Source organism: Mustelus asterias, chromosome 13 (genome assembly GCF_964213995.1).
Source record: "Mustelus asterias chromosome 13, sMusAst1.hap1.1, whole genome shotgun sequence".
NCBI classification, from domain to species: domain Eukaryota; kingdom Metazoa; phylum Chordata; class Chondrichthyes; order Carcharhiniformes; family Triakidae; genus Mustelus; species Mustelus asterias.
Window position 1 is genome coordinate 101841457 of NC_135813.1, and position 13821 is coordinate 101855277.

Here is a 13821-nt window from a genome sequence, read left to right on the forward strand (position 1 = left end):
AAGAAAGAAGATGCTACACAGTCCACAGTGGAAGTGGTAATTAATATACCAGGGAGATTTGAAACTAATAGTGAGGAGGTAATGAATAGGCTGTTGCATTTAAGGTTGATAAGGGACTGGATGAGATGCATCCAAGAGCACTGATGGAATTAAGAGTGGAAATTGCAGAGGCACTGGTCATCATTTTCCACTCTTCTTTACACATCAGGATGGTGCCAGGGATATGGAGAATTGCAGACATTACAACCTTGTTCAAAAAGGTTGTAAAGATAAGTCCAGTAACTGTAAGCCAGTCAGTTTAATTTTGGTAGTGGGGTAACTTCTAGAAACAATAATTTGGGTCAAAGTTAATGGGGGGCATGCGAGTCCTTATGGTTGTGTCTATTCTCCAGCGTCCCTGGCGAAGGAGCACGATATAGCTGTCCCCATGAAAGAGATGTCACTGTTTGTGAAATCGATTAGTCGATGAACATGTGTCATCCTAAGCTTTAAAATAAACTCCATCCTTAAAGTTACAAAGTCAGAGCGGACCTGGCAAACTCAAATCCATTCCCTGCCTGCTCCAAAAAAACAAATTCAAAATCCAATGGAATCATGTTGCCCAGCACGGTGGTTAGCACTGCTGCCTGACAGCGTCAGGGACCCGTGTTCAATTCCCAGCTTGGGCCACTGTCTGTGCAGAGTCTGCACATTCTCCCCGTGTCTGTTTGAAGTTGAAAGCTTATTTATTAGTGTCACAAGTAGGCTCACATTAACACTGCAATGAAGTTATTGTGAAAATCCCCTAGTCGCCACAAACCGGCACCTGTTTGGGTACACTGAGGGAGAATTTAACATGGCCAATGCACCTAACTAGCGTGTCTTTTGGACTGTGGGAGGAAACCCATGCAGACAGTGATCCGAGGCCGGAATCGAACCTGGGTCCCTGGCACTGTGAGGCAGCAGTGTGCCACCCCCTAAAATTGGCACTTGCAACAACATTGTGATTTGCTTTGGTCGTTTGGCCTCATGCATAATGTGGAGCTTGTCATTTGTGTCCCCATGAAACAGAAGTTACTGTTTGTGAAATCGGTTAGTTGATGAACATGTGTCATCCTAACTTTAAAAAAAAATTTTACTCCATCTTTAAAGTTACAAAGTTAGAGTGGACCTGGCAAACCCATTCCCTGCCTGCTCCAAAATCCAAATTTAAAATCCAGTGGAATCATGTTGCCCGGTACGGTGGTTAGCACTGCTGGCTCACAGCATCAGGGACCTGCGTTCAATTCCTGGCTTGGGTCACTGTCTGTGTGGAGTCTGCATGTTCTCCCCATGTCTGCGTGGGTTTCCTCTGGGTGCTCCGGTTTCCTCCCACAGTCCGAGAGACGTGCGGGACAGGTGCATTGACCATGCTAAATTCTCCCTGAATGTATCCGACCCATTGGATTTTGAATTTGCTTTTTGGAGCAGAGGCGGAACACCACCTGTTAAACCGGTTGGACTTTAACCTGCTGTTGTGAGACTTCTTACTGTGTTTACCCCAGTCTAGTGCCGGCACCTCCACATCATTTTGTAAGAATGCAGTAAAATTTTTTTTAAAAGTTAGGATGACACATGTTGTGACACTAATAAATAAAATTAAAATCAAAACAAGATCCAAGCCGACAAGATAAGGCAATACACCCCATATTGGGCTTGATCTTAGCCAAAAAGTTTCATCCTAACTGGCAGAAAGGAGTCACAGCCCAGCCCCAGCCTGGGCACTGTGACCAGGGCTCAGAGCACTGTTACATCTCTTGGGGTCCCTGGTAGTAACTGGGTGGGTGGGTGAGGGGATTGTAACAGATAGAGTGGGCGGGGCTCAGCTATCTATTTTTGTGAATGGAAACTTGGCGCCCTGGCACACGATTGGGTAGCAATTGGATACAGTTTCGCCCCTCCCGGAAGCAAGTTGGAGATAGTGTGGTGTGATCCGGCAGAGGATCAGACTCTCTCCCACCACCCACCCCATTCAACCCTCATCTCCCCAGCCCAGCCCGGCCCGATGGCGAGTCGTGTTGTTCTCCGGCCGCGCCGTCCCTTCGTCAGGCTCTGCTCCACCGCCGCCGCCTCCTCGAAGCAGAAGAGCCGCCCGACCTCCTCTGTGCCTCCCCTGGGGAGCGTCCGGCGCCCGGCCGCCGCTGCTGCTGCCGCGCCGGTCCTCCCGGACTTCAGCAACCACCGCGAAGCGTATCGCAGCAAGAGCAGCGCGGAGCTGGTGCGAAGCTTGCTGGTGTTCCGCCTCTGCTCATACGGCGTGCTGGTGGACAGGCACAAGGAGGTGAGGGGAGAGACAGAGCTGCATGTGCTTCAGTGTGCCAATGCTCAGATTCAGATAGTAAATATCTGGAGAACAGTGTTTACACCTTGGATAGAATAGTGGGGGGCTCTGTGTTGTGTATATTCACTGTTACAGAGTGTATTTCAATCCGCCTGTTTCTGCTCCTTCTAAGAATTGTTCTTTCTAAGAATCGTTGCTGTTTCCGGGAAGCAGCCCCCCACCCCCTTGGGTGGTCTCAGCCCTGTGACTGGTGCAAACTCACATACACCCACATTCCTTTTTGCTAGTGTTACAAAACATTCAGAGGAATCCAGTCCCCCCCCTTCCTCAATGTTTCTGAAAGCTTGTGTAAGGATTGATTGATTCCCCACCCCCGGGTTGTGAAAAGTTCAAGCCTTTAAAATCTTTACCTAGCAGTGACTCTGCAATAGTTGGGTACACATTACACCACAAGAAAGAACTGAATCGTATTTCAGTTGTTTTCTCACTCCCAGTCAATCAGCCTCCTTGTTAATGATTTGCTTTCAGTGGGTTAGATATTTTTTCCTGCTTGGGTGGCATGGTGCACTGCTGCCTCACAGCGCCAGGGTACCAGGTTCGATTCGGGGTACCAGGTTCGATTCCTGGCCTCGGGTCGCTGTCCGTATGGAGTTTGCACTTTCTCCCCATGGCCTGCGTGGGTTTCCTCTGGGTGCTCCGGTTTCCTCCCACAGTCCGAAAGACATGCGGGTTAGGTTGATTGGCCATGCTAAATTGACCCTTGTGTCTGGGGAATTAGCAGGGTAAATATGTGGGATTGCGGAGATGTGGCCTGGGTGGGATTGTAGTCGGTGCAGACTCGATGGGCCAAATGGCCTCCTGTACTGTGGGGATTCTATGATCTGAAGACAGTATGCTGAGTTACAGTTCCACTGGGCATTAACTCCGAACTGGGCTAACAGTTCCACTGACAGTGACTCTGGCTGCTGGAGTACAGGCCCATTGGCAGCAAAATGGCCTGGGAGATAGGCCGGTGGCAGTGACTCTGGCAGGGTTGCACAGGTTTGCATGCATTCATATTGGCTTGGAGGAGGATGACAGGGAAATGGGCAGCGACGCTGGGGTGGGGGAATGAGAGTGATCGGGGGCGAGAGGGGCAGGGGGATGGCTGAGAGGGTAGTGGCTAAAAGGTGGTCAGTGGCGGGATGCGGGTCCATGGGCAGCAACAGGGTCTGGGATATGTGGAACTGGGCAAACAGCCTCCTGGTAACACCAGAATCTTTCTTATTCACATCAGCCAGGCTTTCTCACCAAGGAGAATATCTTTTGCAGGAGTTTCCTGTAAAAGAAGAGTATCTTTTACATTTCCTTAGTCACCGTGAAACAAATACAATACTTGCTTATTTTGCAGGGCTTTGAGGTATATATCCGATAGGAGCTTTTATACTGCCCAATGTTTGTTTGGAAAGGGAAATTTGCTGTTCAGTAAAGGCTGCTGTGTTTTTCTTACAGCTCATCAATCTAAGCAGGTTGGTGCTGGGGAAATGGCTCTTCGAGAAGGTCATGAGGATGACCTTTTACGGACAGTTTGTGGCTGGAAAGGACCAAGATGACATCAGGCCCCTGATCCAGCATAATCGTTCATTTGGAGTGGGCTCCATCCTGGACTACAGTGTTGAAGAAGACCTGACCCAAGAGGAAGCGGAGAAAAAAGAAATGGAGTAAGTTAGTTTCAAATTACGTGTCCCTTGATGAGGGAAAGACACTAGAGCAGGGGTTTACATAGATACATAGAGGAATCAGAGCAGGAGGAGGCCATTCAGCCCTTTGAGCCTGCTCTGCCACTCATTATGATCATGGCTGATCATCCAATTCAATATCCTGATTCCACCCCCTCCCCCCCCCCCCCCAAATATCCTTTGATCCCCTTCGCCTCAAGTGCTATATTGAACTGCTGCAATGTTTTGGCTTCAACTACTTTCTTTGGTAGCGAATTCTATGGGCTGACCACTCTCTGGGTGAAGAAATTTCTCCTCATCTCTGTCCTAAATGGTCTACTCTGTATCAACCCCCTGGTTCTGGACACCCCCATGTTTACGATGGGGAAATTCTTTATCATGTTCCTCTGAAAACTCCATGATAGCCCCTTCAACAGACTGTTCTCTCCGGACCAGTTAAACTCGTACTAGGTAGAGGCTTAATTAAAATTCTTTGAATTTTTTCAGTGAACCATCAAAGGTGATGGGCAGTTTGCTCTGATTTGGGCACTCTCTCTTCCTGATGGTGACAATAGTTGGTGAAATCCGGGGAAGAACAAGATTCCTAGAAGTAATTGAGTGACATTTTTGGATATTTGTCTTGTCTTACACCAATGTTGTTCAATTTCGATCCGCACACCACCCATTCATTGTTCCAGCAGCAGGTACCTGTCCTTGTAACCTTCAATCCTGTGTGATAGAATGGCTGAAATTTTTCCATAATGTTCTTTGTGATGGCTCAGTAACTTACCATACATAGTAAATATAACCTTTCAAACTAGTGTTCTTGCGCTGCGCTCCAGCACTTGATGCCCATGTTGATAACCAGCATTGAATGGAAATTTACAGTGAGCAGCTGATAGCCATATCCATTTGCGTCGTTGCTAGTGAAGTTTTAAAATAGAACTTGCATTGTGTACAAGTCTCATGTTCTACTTTGCAGTACATTAAGCAACGATAACCTCCATTTACTGTTCTTTCGCTGTCTGTTTGTTTAGTAATTAAACTGCTCAAATAAAAGTAAAGTTGACACTGTGGTATATGCTCACCATGTGTACTATTTGTATGGTAACTCGTCCCAAGTGTATTTTGTCCTGGCTTTTTCATTGAAATCAAGTATAGCCTAGATTACGGCCATGTGTTGCATATTGTTAAGCCTCCAAGGCCACATGGGACGGCATGGTGGCACAGTGGTTAGCAATGCTGCCTCACGGCGCCAGGGACCTGGGTTTAATTCGCAGCTTGGGTCACTCTCTGTGCGGAGTTTGCATGTTCTCCCCGTGTCTGCATGGGTTTCCTCTGGGTGCTCCGGTTTCCTCCCACAGTCTGAAAGACGTGCTGGTTAGGTGAATTGACCTGAACAGGCATCGGAGTGTGGCGACTAGGGGAATTTTACAGTAACTTCATTGCAGTGTTAATGTAAGCCTTACTTGTGACTAATAAATAAACTTTTAACTTTTTGTGTGTAAGCAATATACCTGGTGCGGAGGGGTTGGGGAGGTGGGGAGGACCTCCTTGTTGGCCTGTTTCTGGGCCTGGCTAAGTTGTGATGTGGAGATGCCGGCGTTGGACTGGGGTAAACACAGTAACAGTTTTAACAACACCAGGTTAAAGTCCAACAGGTTTATTAGGTAGCAAATACCATTAGCTTTCGGAGTGCTGCTTCTTCGTCAGATGGACTGAAAACCTGCTCTCAAACAGGGCACAGAGACACAAAATCAAGTTACAGAATACTGATTAGAATGCAAATCTCTACAGCCAACCAGTTCTTAAAGATACAGGCAATGTGAGTGGAGGAGGGAGCATTAAGCACAGGTTAAAGAGATGTGTATTGTCTCCAGACAGGACAGGAGGCAAGCTGTGGGGGTTACTGAAGGAGACAATACACATCTCTTTAACCTGTGCTTAATGCTCCCTCCTCCACTCACATTGTCTGTATCTTTAAGACCTGGTTGGCTGTAGAGATTTGCATTCTAATCAGTATTCCGTAACTTGATTTTGTGTCTCTGTGCCCTGTTTGAGAGCAGGCTTCCACTCCACCTGGCTAAGTTGGCCATTGATACGTCCAGTCAGTGGGCTGCCCCAGCTGCATTCACAGCCAGGTGGCCTTGCAGAGGGAGCTCGTGGTGTTCGCTGGCACATTCCATGACTGGTGGTGGCCGGGGTGCATCATTTTCCCCCCTCCTCCCCACGGGAATGATATTTTAGTTTAGTTGGTTAAATTTCCTTCAAGACTTTGTTTTAGTTGCAGTGCTTCACAAAGGGCTGTCACCACCCCCCCCCCCCCCCCCCTCCCCACACACACACACACTTCTCATTTTGTGGTTATTTTATTGACCATTTGTTTAATTAAACGAGCATCAGCAATGTTGGCAGCGAGGAGATGCGGCAGTCCTGTTGAACCTCACGACGGAACTTTCTAATCATTTCATTTGTTCTGTTCCCTGTCCATCGCCTTCCCTGTGTGACAAATCAAATCAAATACGGGGGATTCTGGGGAATGGGCCTTGGCAATCAGGGTAGAGAAAAGTTGACATCAGTGGGCCGTGGTGAGAGTTAGAAGGGGTGGGGCGGGGGGGCGCTGGTGGTCACCATTCGGGCTGAAGCAGGATGAATGGATCCTGGAGAGGTCCCAGGGTGTGCTTCCCCTTACAGGCTTTAGGAAAGCTGGAAAAAGTCTATGGGTTTCACACTGCAGTAAAAAGGACGAAGTGCGTGACCCATCGGTGATGCTTTGCATATAGTTAAGTCTTTAATCTTTGTCTGATTCTCTGCCACCTGTCATGGGGCTGGGTAGAGTTGGGAGCTGGTATCAGGGTTAGATTGTTTAAACCTGGACTACATTTCTGTTAAACTGCATATATTGCTACAAGCATGGTCTTAATTTAGGATTTATCCACCAATAAATTCAGAAGTTGGGCTCCTAGTCTACAATTGTCAAACAGGACAAATTAGCAAAGAAGATCCAATAGAATAGTGATCCCTGGCTTTGAACAGCTGTAGCAATTGGAAAAGCAGATTATTTCATATATTCTGTGTTACACCACAAAGTAACATGAGTTGTGTGGCCAGGTTCTACTCTGTTTAGTTGATAATTTGAACCGAGTAAGTGCTGGTTTGAATTTCCTACTCAGCGTATTACAAGTTACAGCTTGGTGGGTGGGAGGTAGACAAGACCTGAGCTGAGAAATGCGACAAGTCCGAATCTCACCCGTTCATAACATTCTGGATCGTTTCCCAAAAAGCTTTGTGAGTGAAGCAATGCCCTTTCTTTGCAGTTAACTAACGGGGACAAACAAGGGACAGCAAGAACAAGGAATATATTGAGGTGTGGGCTAACGCATTTTTGTCTTGAAAAATAGGAGGAATATGCAACCGGAAGCCTTAGCTATACTATCACTTCCAGGAAATTGTCCTCTGTTCTCCACAGCACTCTTCATAAGTAAGGCCTTAACCCTTAGCTATGATAATTGTGTAATGTTGCAACTTTTTTACATTCTCAACAGTATCTGTCTATCAGAATACCACATTGAAGGGTGAGTTCAATTTTGATTGGTCCTGTAAACCATGCAGGATGGGTGATCTTTTGGCAATTCTTTGCTTATTTTCTCCCTAATTTGACTACATCCATTATGCCAGTGAAGTAATTCTTGGCATTCTGGTTAGCATGGGAGGTGTTACACCACATTCCTCCTCTTGAGCCTGATCTGATGATCTACTGCATCTGGGTTCAGTTGTGTCTGTTCTTTGTTGCCTTGTCAAAATTCTGCCTTTGGAGTCTGGTGTCTTTATCAGCTTGAAGCATCCTGAAAACCTACTTTATTTTAGCCTGTACCTTCTGTCAGTTCATTATTAGAGCCACTAAGCATAACCTTATTGAAAAGAAGCATCAATGTCTTGTCTTAATGCTCCTGTTGCTTCCTTTAGCCAGTTGTGTTGTTGTTCCCAATTTTATCGGCTCTATTGGGGCCGGTCAAGGACAGTAGTGGGAACTTGTGGATGGAGTCAGTAGAGATAGGCGAGGTGATGAATGAATACTTTTCTTCAGTGTTCACCAAGGAGAGGGGCCATGTTTTTGAGGAAGAGAAGGTGTTACCGGCTAATAGGCTGGAGGAAATAGTTGTTCGGAGGGAGGATGTACTGGCAGTTTTGAATAAACTGAAGGTCGATAAGTCCCCTGGGCCTGATGAAATATATCCTAGGATTCTTTGGGAGGCAAGGGATGAGATTGCAGAGCCTTTGGCTTTGATCTTTGGGTCCTCACTGTCCACGGGGATGGTGCCAGAGGACTGGAGAGTGGCGAATGTTGTTCCTCTGTTTAAGAAAGGGAATAGAAATGACCCTGGTAATTATAGACCGGTTAGTCTTACTTCGGTGGTTGGTAAATTGATGGAAAAAGTCCTTAGGGATGGGATTTACGACCATTTAGAAAGATGCGGATTAATCCGGGATAGTCAGCACGGATTCGTGAAGGGCAAGTCGTGCCTCACAAATTTGATTGATTTTTTGAGAAGGTAACTAAGTGTGTTGATGAAGGTAGGGCAGTTGATGTCATGTACATGGATTTTAGTAAGGCGTTTGATAAGGTCCCCCATGGTCGGCTTATGATGAAAGAAAGGAGGTGTGGGATAGAGGGAAAGTTGGCAGATTGGATAGGTAACTGGCTATCTGATCGAAGACAGAGGGTGGTGGTGGATGGAAAATTTTCGGACTGGAGGCAGGTTGCTAGCGGAGTGCCACAGGGATCAGTGCTTGGTCCTCTGCTCTTTGTGATTTTTATTAATGACTTAGAGGAGGGGGCTGAAGGGTGGATCAGTAAATTTGCTGATGACACCAAGATTGGTGGAGTAGTGGATGAGGTAGAGGGCTGTTGTAGGCTGCAAAGAGACATAGATAGGATACAAAGCTGGGCTGAAAAATGGCAAATGGAGTTTAACCCTGATAAATGTGAGGTGATTCAATTTGGTAGGATTAATTTAAATGTGGATTACAGGGTCAAAGGTAGGGTTCTGAAGACTGTGGAGGAACAGAGAGATCTTGGGGTCCATATCCACAGATCTCTAAAGGTTGCCACTCAAATGGATAGAGCTGTGAAGAAGGCCTATAGTGTGTTAGCTTTTATTAACAGGGGGTTGGAGTTTAAGAGCCGTGGGGTTATGCTGCAACTGTACAGGACCTTGGTGAGACCACATTTGGAATATTGTGTGCAGTTCTGGTCACCTCACTATAGGAAGGATGTGGAAGCGCTGGAAAGAGTGCAGAGGAGATTTACCAGGATGCTGCCTGGTTTGGAGGATAGGTCTTATGAGGAAAGGTTGAGGGAGCTAGGGCTGTTCTCTCTGGAGCGGAGGAGGCTGAGGGGAGACTTAATAGAGGTTTATAAAATGATGAAGGGGATAGATAGAGTGAGCGTTCAAAGACTATTTCCTCGGGTGGATGGAGCTATTACAAGGGGGCATAACTCTAGGGTTCATGGTGGGAGATATAGGAAGGATATCAGAGGTAGGTTCTTTACGCAGAGAGTGGTTGGGGTGTGGAATGGACTGCCTGCAGTGATAGTGGAGTCAGACACTTTAGGAACATTTAAGCGGTTATTGGATAGGCACATGGAGCACACCAGGATGATGGGGAGTGGGATAGCTTGATGTTGGTTTCAGATAAAGCTCGGCACAACATCGTGGGCCGAAGGGTCTGTTCTGTGCTGTACTGTTCTATGTTCTATGTTCTAATGCCGTGGAAAGATAAATTTGGAGGAAAATGTTGAGTCAAATTATTTTACTGATCCAGGTGACCTTCTTCCGTTGCTCCAGTTCTATCATTAACATCAAGTTTTACTCTCTCTCTTTATCTCTCGTGTCTATGCTGTCTGAACTCCAAGAACAATAATTAACAACATATTTTCACATTTTTAAAACAAATTTACAGGATGTGGGCCTCATTGGCTAGGCCAGCATTTATTGTCCATACCTCATTGCCCTTGAGAAGATGGTGGTGAGTTGCCTTCTTGAACTGCTGCAATCCATGTGGTGTAGTTACACACACACTGTCATTGGGAGGCAGTTCCCAGATTTTGACCCAGCGACAGTGAAGGAACTATGATATATTTCCAAATCAGGATGGTGAGTGACTTGAAGGGGAACTTGTAGCTGGTGGTGGTGTTTCCAGGTATCTGCTGCGCTTCTGCTTCTAGAAGGTGCTGCCTACTTAAGGAGCCATGGTGAGTTCCTAAAGTGCATCTTGATGGTGCACACGGCTGCCACTGTTTGTGGTGGTGGAGATAGTGAATGTTTGTGGATGTGGTGCCAATCAAGTAGGCTGCTTTGTTGCCTGGATGGTGTTGAGCTTCTTGAGTGTTGTTGGAGCTGCACTTATCTGGGCAAGTGGAGCATATTCCTTCATACTCCTGACTTGGGCCTTGTAGGTTGTGGACAGGCTGTTGGGAGATGGGAGGTGAGATATCCTCCACAAGATTACTAGCATCTGAACTGCTCTTGTAGCCACAGTATCTATATAGGAATTGGGAGCAGGAGTAGGTAAATTCAGCCCTCCAAGCCTGTTCTGCCATTCAATCAGATCATGGCTCATCTCTTCCTGGTCTCAAATCCATCTCCCCACCTGATCCCCATATCCCTCTTTCCCTTTTTTTATTAGAAATATGTCTATCTCCCTATTGAAACCATTCAATGATTCAGACTTCACTGCGCTACGGGGCAGCGAGTTCCACAAATTCACCACCCTCTGCAAGAAGTCGTTCCTCCTCATCTTATATTTAAATCCACTGCCTCACAACCTATACCTGTGACCTTTTGTTCCAGATTGTTCCACATTTATTTTATCAATCGTAAAATCGTAGAAACCCTACAGTACAGAAAGAGGCCATTCGGCCCATCGAGTCTGCACCGACCACAATCCCACCCAGGCCCTACCCCCATATCCCTACATATTTTACCCACTAATCCCTCTAATCTACGCATCCCAGGACACTAAGGGGCAATTTTAGCATGGCCAATCAACCTAACCCGCACATCTTTGGACTGTGGGAGGAAACTGGAGCACCCGGAGGAAACCCACGCAGGCACGAGGAGAATGTGCAAACTCCACACAGACAGTGACCCAAGCCGGGAATCGAACCCAGGTCCCTGGAGCTGTGAAGCAGCAGTGCTAACCACTGTGCCACCGTGCCGCCCCAAATCAATCCCTTTCAAAATTTTATATATCTCAATCTGATCCCGTATCATCCTTCTAAACTCCAGCGAGTACAAGCCCAAACTGTTTAAACTCTCCTCATCCATCAACCCTTTCATCCCCGGAATCAAACTGGGGAACCTCCTCTGAACTGTCCCCAATGCCACCACATCCTTCCTCAAATAAAGAGACCAAAACTGGACACCATACTCCAGATGTGGTCTCACCAACACCCAATACAATTACAACGCTTCTCTACTTTTATAATCCAGTCCCTTTGCAATAAATGCCAACATCCCATTTGCCTTTTTTATTATGAACTGCACCTGCATATCGACTTTCTGAAACTCATGAACATAGTCATCCAGATCACCTCTGCCCGGACACATTTTGAATCTGCTTTCCATTTAGGTAATAATTTGCCTTTCTATTTTTTTCTGCTAAAATGGATAATCTCACACTTGTCCACGTTAAACTCCATCTGCCAAATTTTGGCCCATTCTGTTAGCCTATCTATATCTGTCTGTTGAATCTTTACATCTGCTTCACTGTCTGCTTGCTTTCCCACCTATTTTAGTATCATCCTCAAATTTTGCTATATTACACTCTGTCCCTGCTTGCAGATCATTTATATAGATTGTAAACTACATAATGTTGCGGTCTGAGGACTGGCCCCATTGGCATCCCATCAGTTACATTTCGCCAGCCAGAGGACACATTTATCCTGACCCTCTGCTTTCTATCAGTCAGCCAATCCTCAATCCAATCCAGTACTCTACCCCCAATCCCCTGCGATCTCACCTTCTGGATCAGTCTTTTATGCGGCACCTTGGCAAACGCCTTCTGGAAGTCTAGATGTACCACATCCATATGGCTAGTCCAGTTCAGTTTCTGGTCAATGGTAACCAGGATGCTTCTAGTGTTTTTAGTGCAGGAAAGTGTATCTAGGTGCTGTTCAGAACAACAACTTGCATTTATATAAAACCTTCAATGCAATAAAACATCCCAAGGTGCTTTGCAGAAGAGCTGCAGAGGAAATTTTGACACCAGTCCATGTGAGCTATTGGGAACAGGCCATACAAAGCTTGGTCAAAGAGGTAGGTTTTAAGAAGCACCTTGAAGGAGGAAAGACAGGCAAAGAGATTTTGGAGGGAATTCCAGAGCTTGGGGCCTTGGCTGCTGTAAATATGGCCATCAATGGTGGAGCAATTAAATTTGGAGATGTTCAAGGGGCCAATATTAGAGTATAAATGCCTCAGAGCTTTGAGGCCAGCGGAGATTACAAGGATATAGAAGGCTGAGACCATGGATGGATTTGGAAACAAAGATGAAAAATTTTAATACTGGGGCATTGTTTGACCAGTGTAGGTCAGAGGTTCTGGGTGAATAAGATTTTGTGTGAGAAGGGACATTAGCAGCAGAGGTTCGGATGAGTCCAGGATTGCAGAGGGCAGAATGTGGAAGGCCAGCCGGGAGTGCATAGCAATAGTCAAGTCCAGAGGTAACAAAGGCATGGATGAGGCCCTCCACAGCAGATGAGCTGAGGTAAGGGTGGAGTTGGCAGTGTTAGAGAGGTGAATATAGACAATCTTATCGATGGTGCAGACATGTGGTCAGAAGCACGTCTTGTGGGGGGTCAAACACAACACTGAGGTTGCAAACAGCCAAATACTAAGAAACAGATAGTGTCGGAGTGGTTTGGGGAGGTGGTGAAAAGTTTTGATGCAAGGCTGTGTTTTCAGGAGTGTTTTAAAGCTGGAGAGTTGGAGGAGATTGAGGGAGGGTGTTCCAGAGAATGGGGTTGAGTTGTACATCAGTGATAGAGGCGATGCATAAAAGGTGACGTTTTGGAGACTGAAATATGTTGAAGAGTTCGAAAGACTGGTGGAGATTTTATAAATATTTGAAGATTAAGCTGATTAGCTCCAGTTTGTTCCCACAGCCAGTGTGGATTAGTGAGCGTGATGGGAAGGATTTGGCAAAGGACACAGTTGGATTTGCTCCATTGGTAACAACAACTCAGTAATTCTGACTGACAACTTTTAACGAGATGATGCATCACTGTGGGGTAATCAAAAACCAAGGGGATGTAAAGCCACAGAAAGAAGGGCTTAGTAAAAGGCTTCAAAAGCAGGAGAAAAGGGTGGAATTGTAGAGGGCATATCCGGAGGGTGTTGGGTGATTGAGGGTACAGCTATCCATGGTGGGCAGACGGAGGGGGATGTTCACAAGAATCAAATGATTGATGGATGGGGTGGGGCTGGAGGAAGTTGCAGAAATGGGTGAAGGGGTTTAAGTACAAGGATGAAAATTTTAAATCTGTGCACGTTCATAGAATCCCTACAGTGCAGCAGTAGGCTATTCGGCCCATCGAGTCTACACCAATCACAATCCTACCTGGACCCTATTCCCGTAACCCCACATATTTACCCTGCTAATCCCCCAGACACTAGGGTCAATTTAGCATGGCCAATCAACCTAACCCACACATCTTTGGACTGTGGGAGGAAACCGGAGCACCCGGAGGAAACCCACGCAGACACGGGGAGAATGTGCAAACTCCACACAGACAGTGACCCGAGGTTGGAATTGAACCCGGAT

The 13821-nt window shown here is 46.4% G+C and overlaps 1 protein-coding gene across 1 annotated transcript in view; it reads left to right on the forward strand.

Moving 5' to 3' along the window:
* The first annotated feature begins 1930 nt into the window (after window positions 1-1930).
* LOC144502953 (proline dehydrogenase 1, mitochondrial-like) overlaps window positions 1931-13821 on the forward strand; it is a 40730-nt gene continuing 28839 nt past the window's right edge. The window contains exons 1-2 of the mRNA XM_078227390.1: window positions 1931-2299; window positions 3791-3999. Of these exons, the coding sequence (XP_078083516.1) occupies window positions 2024-2299; window positions 3791-3999 (485 nt within the window). The 5' untranslated portion in view covers window positions 1931-2023. The remainder of the gene's footprint in view (window positions 2300-3790; window positions 4000-13821) is intronic.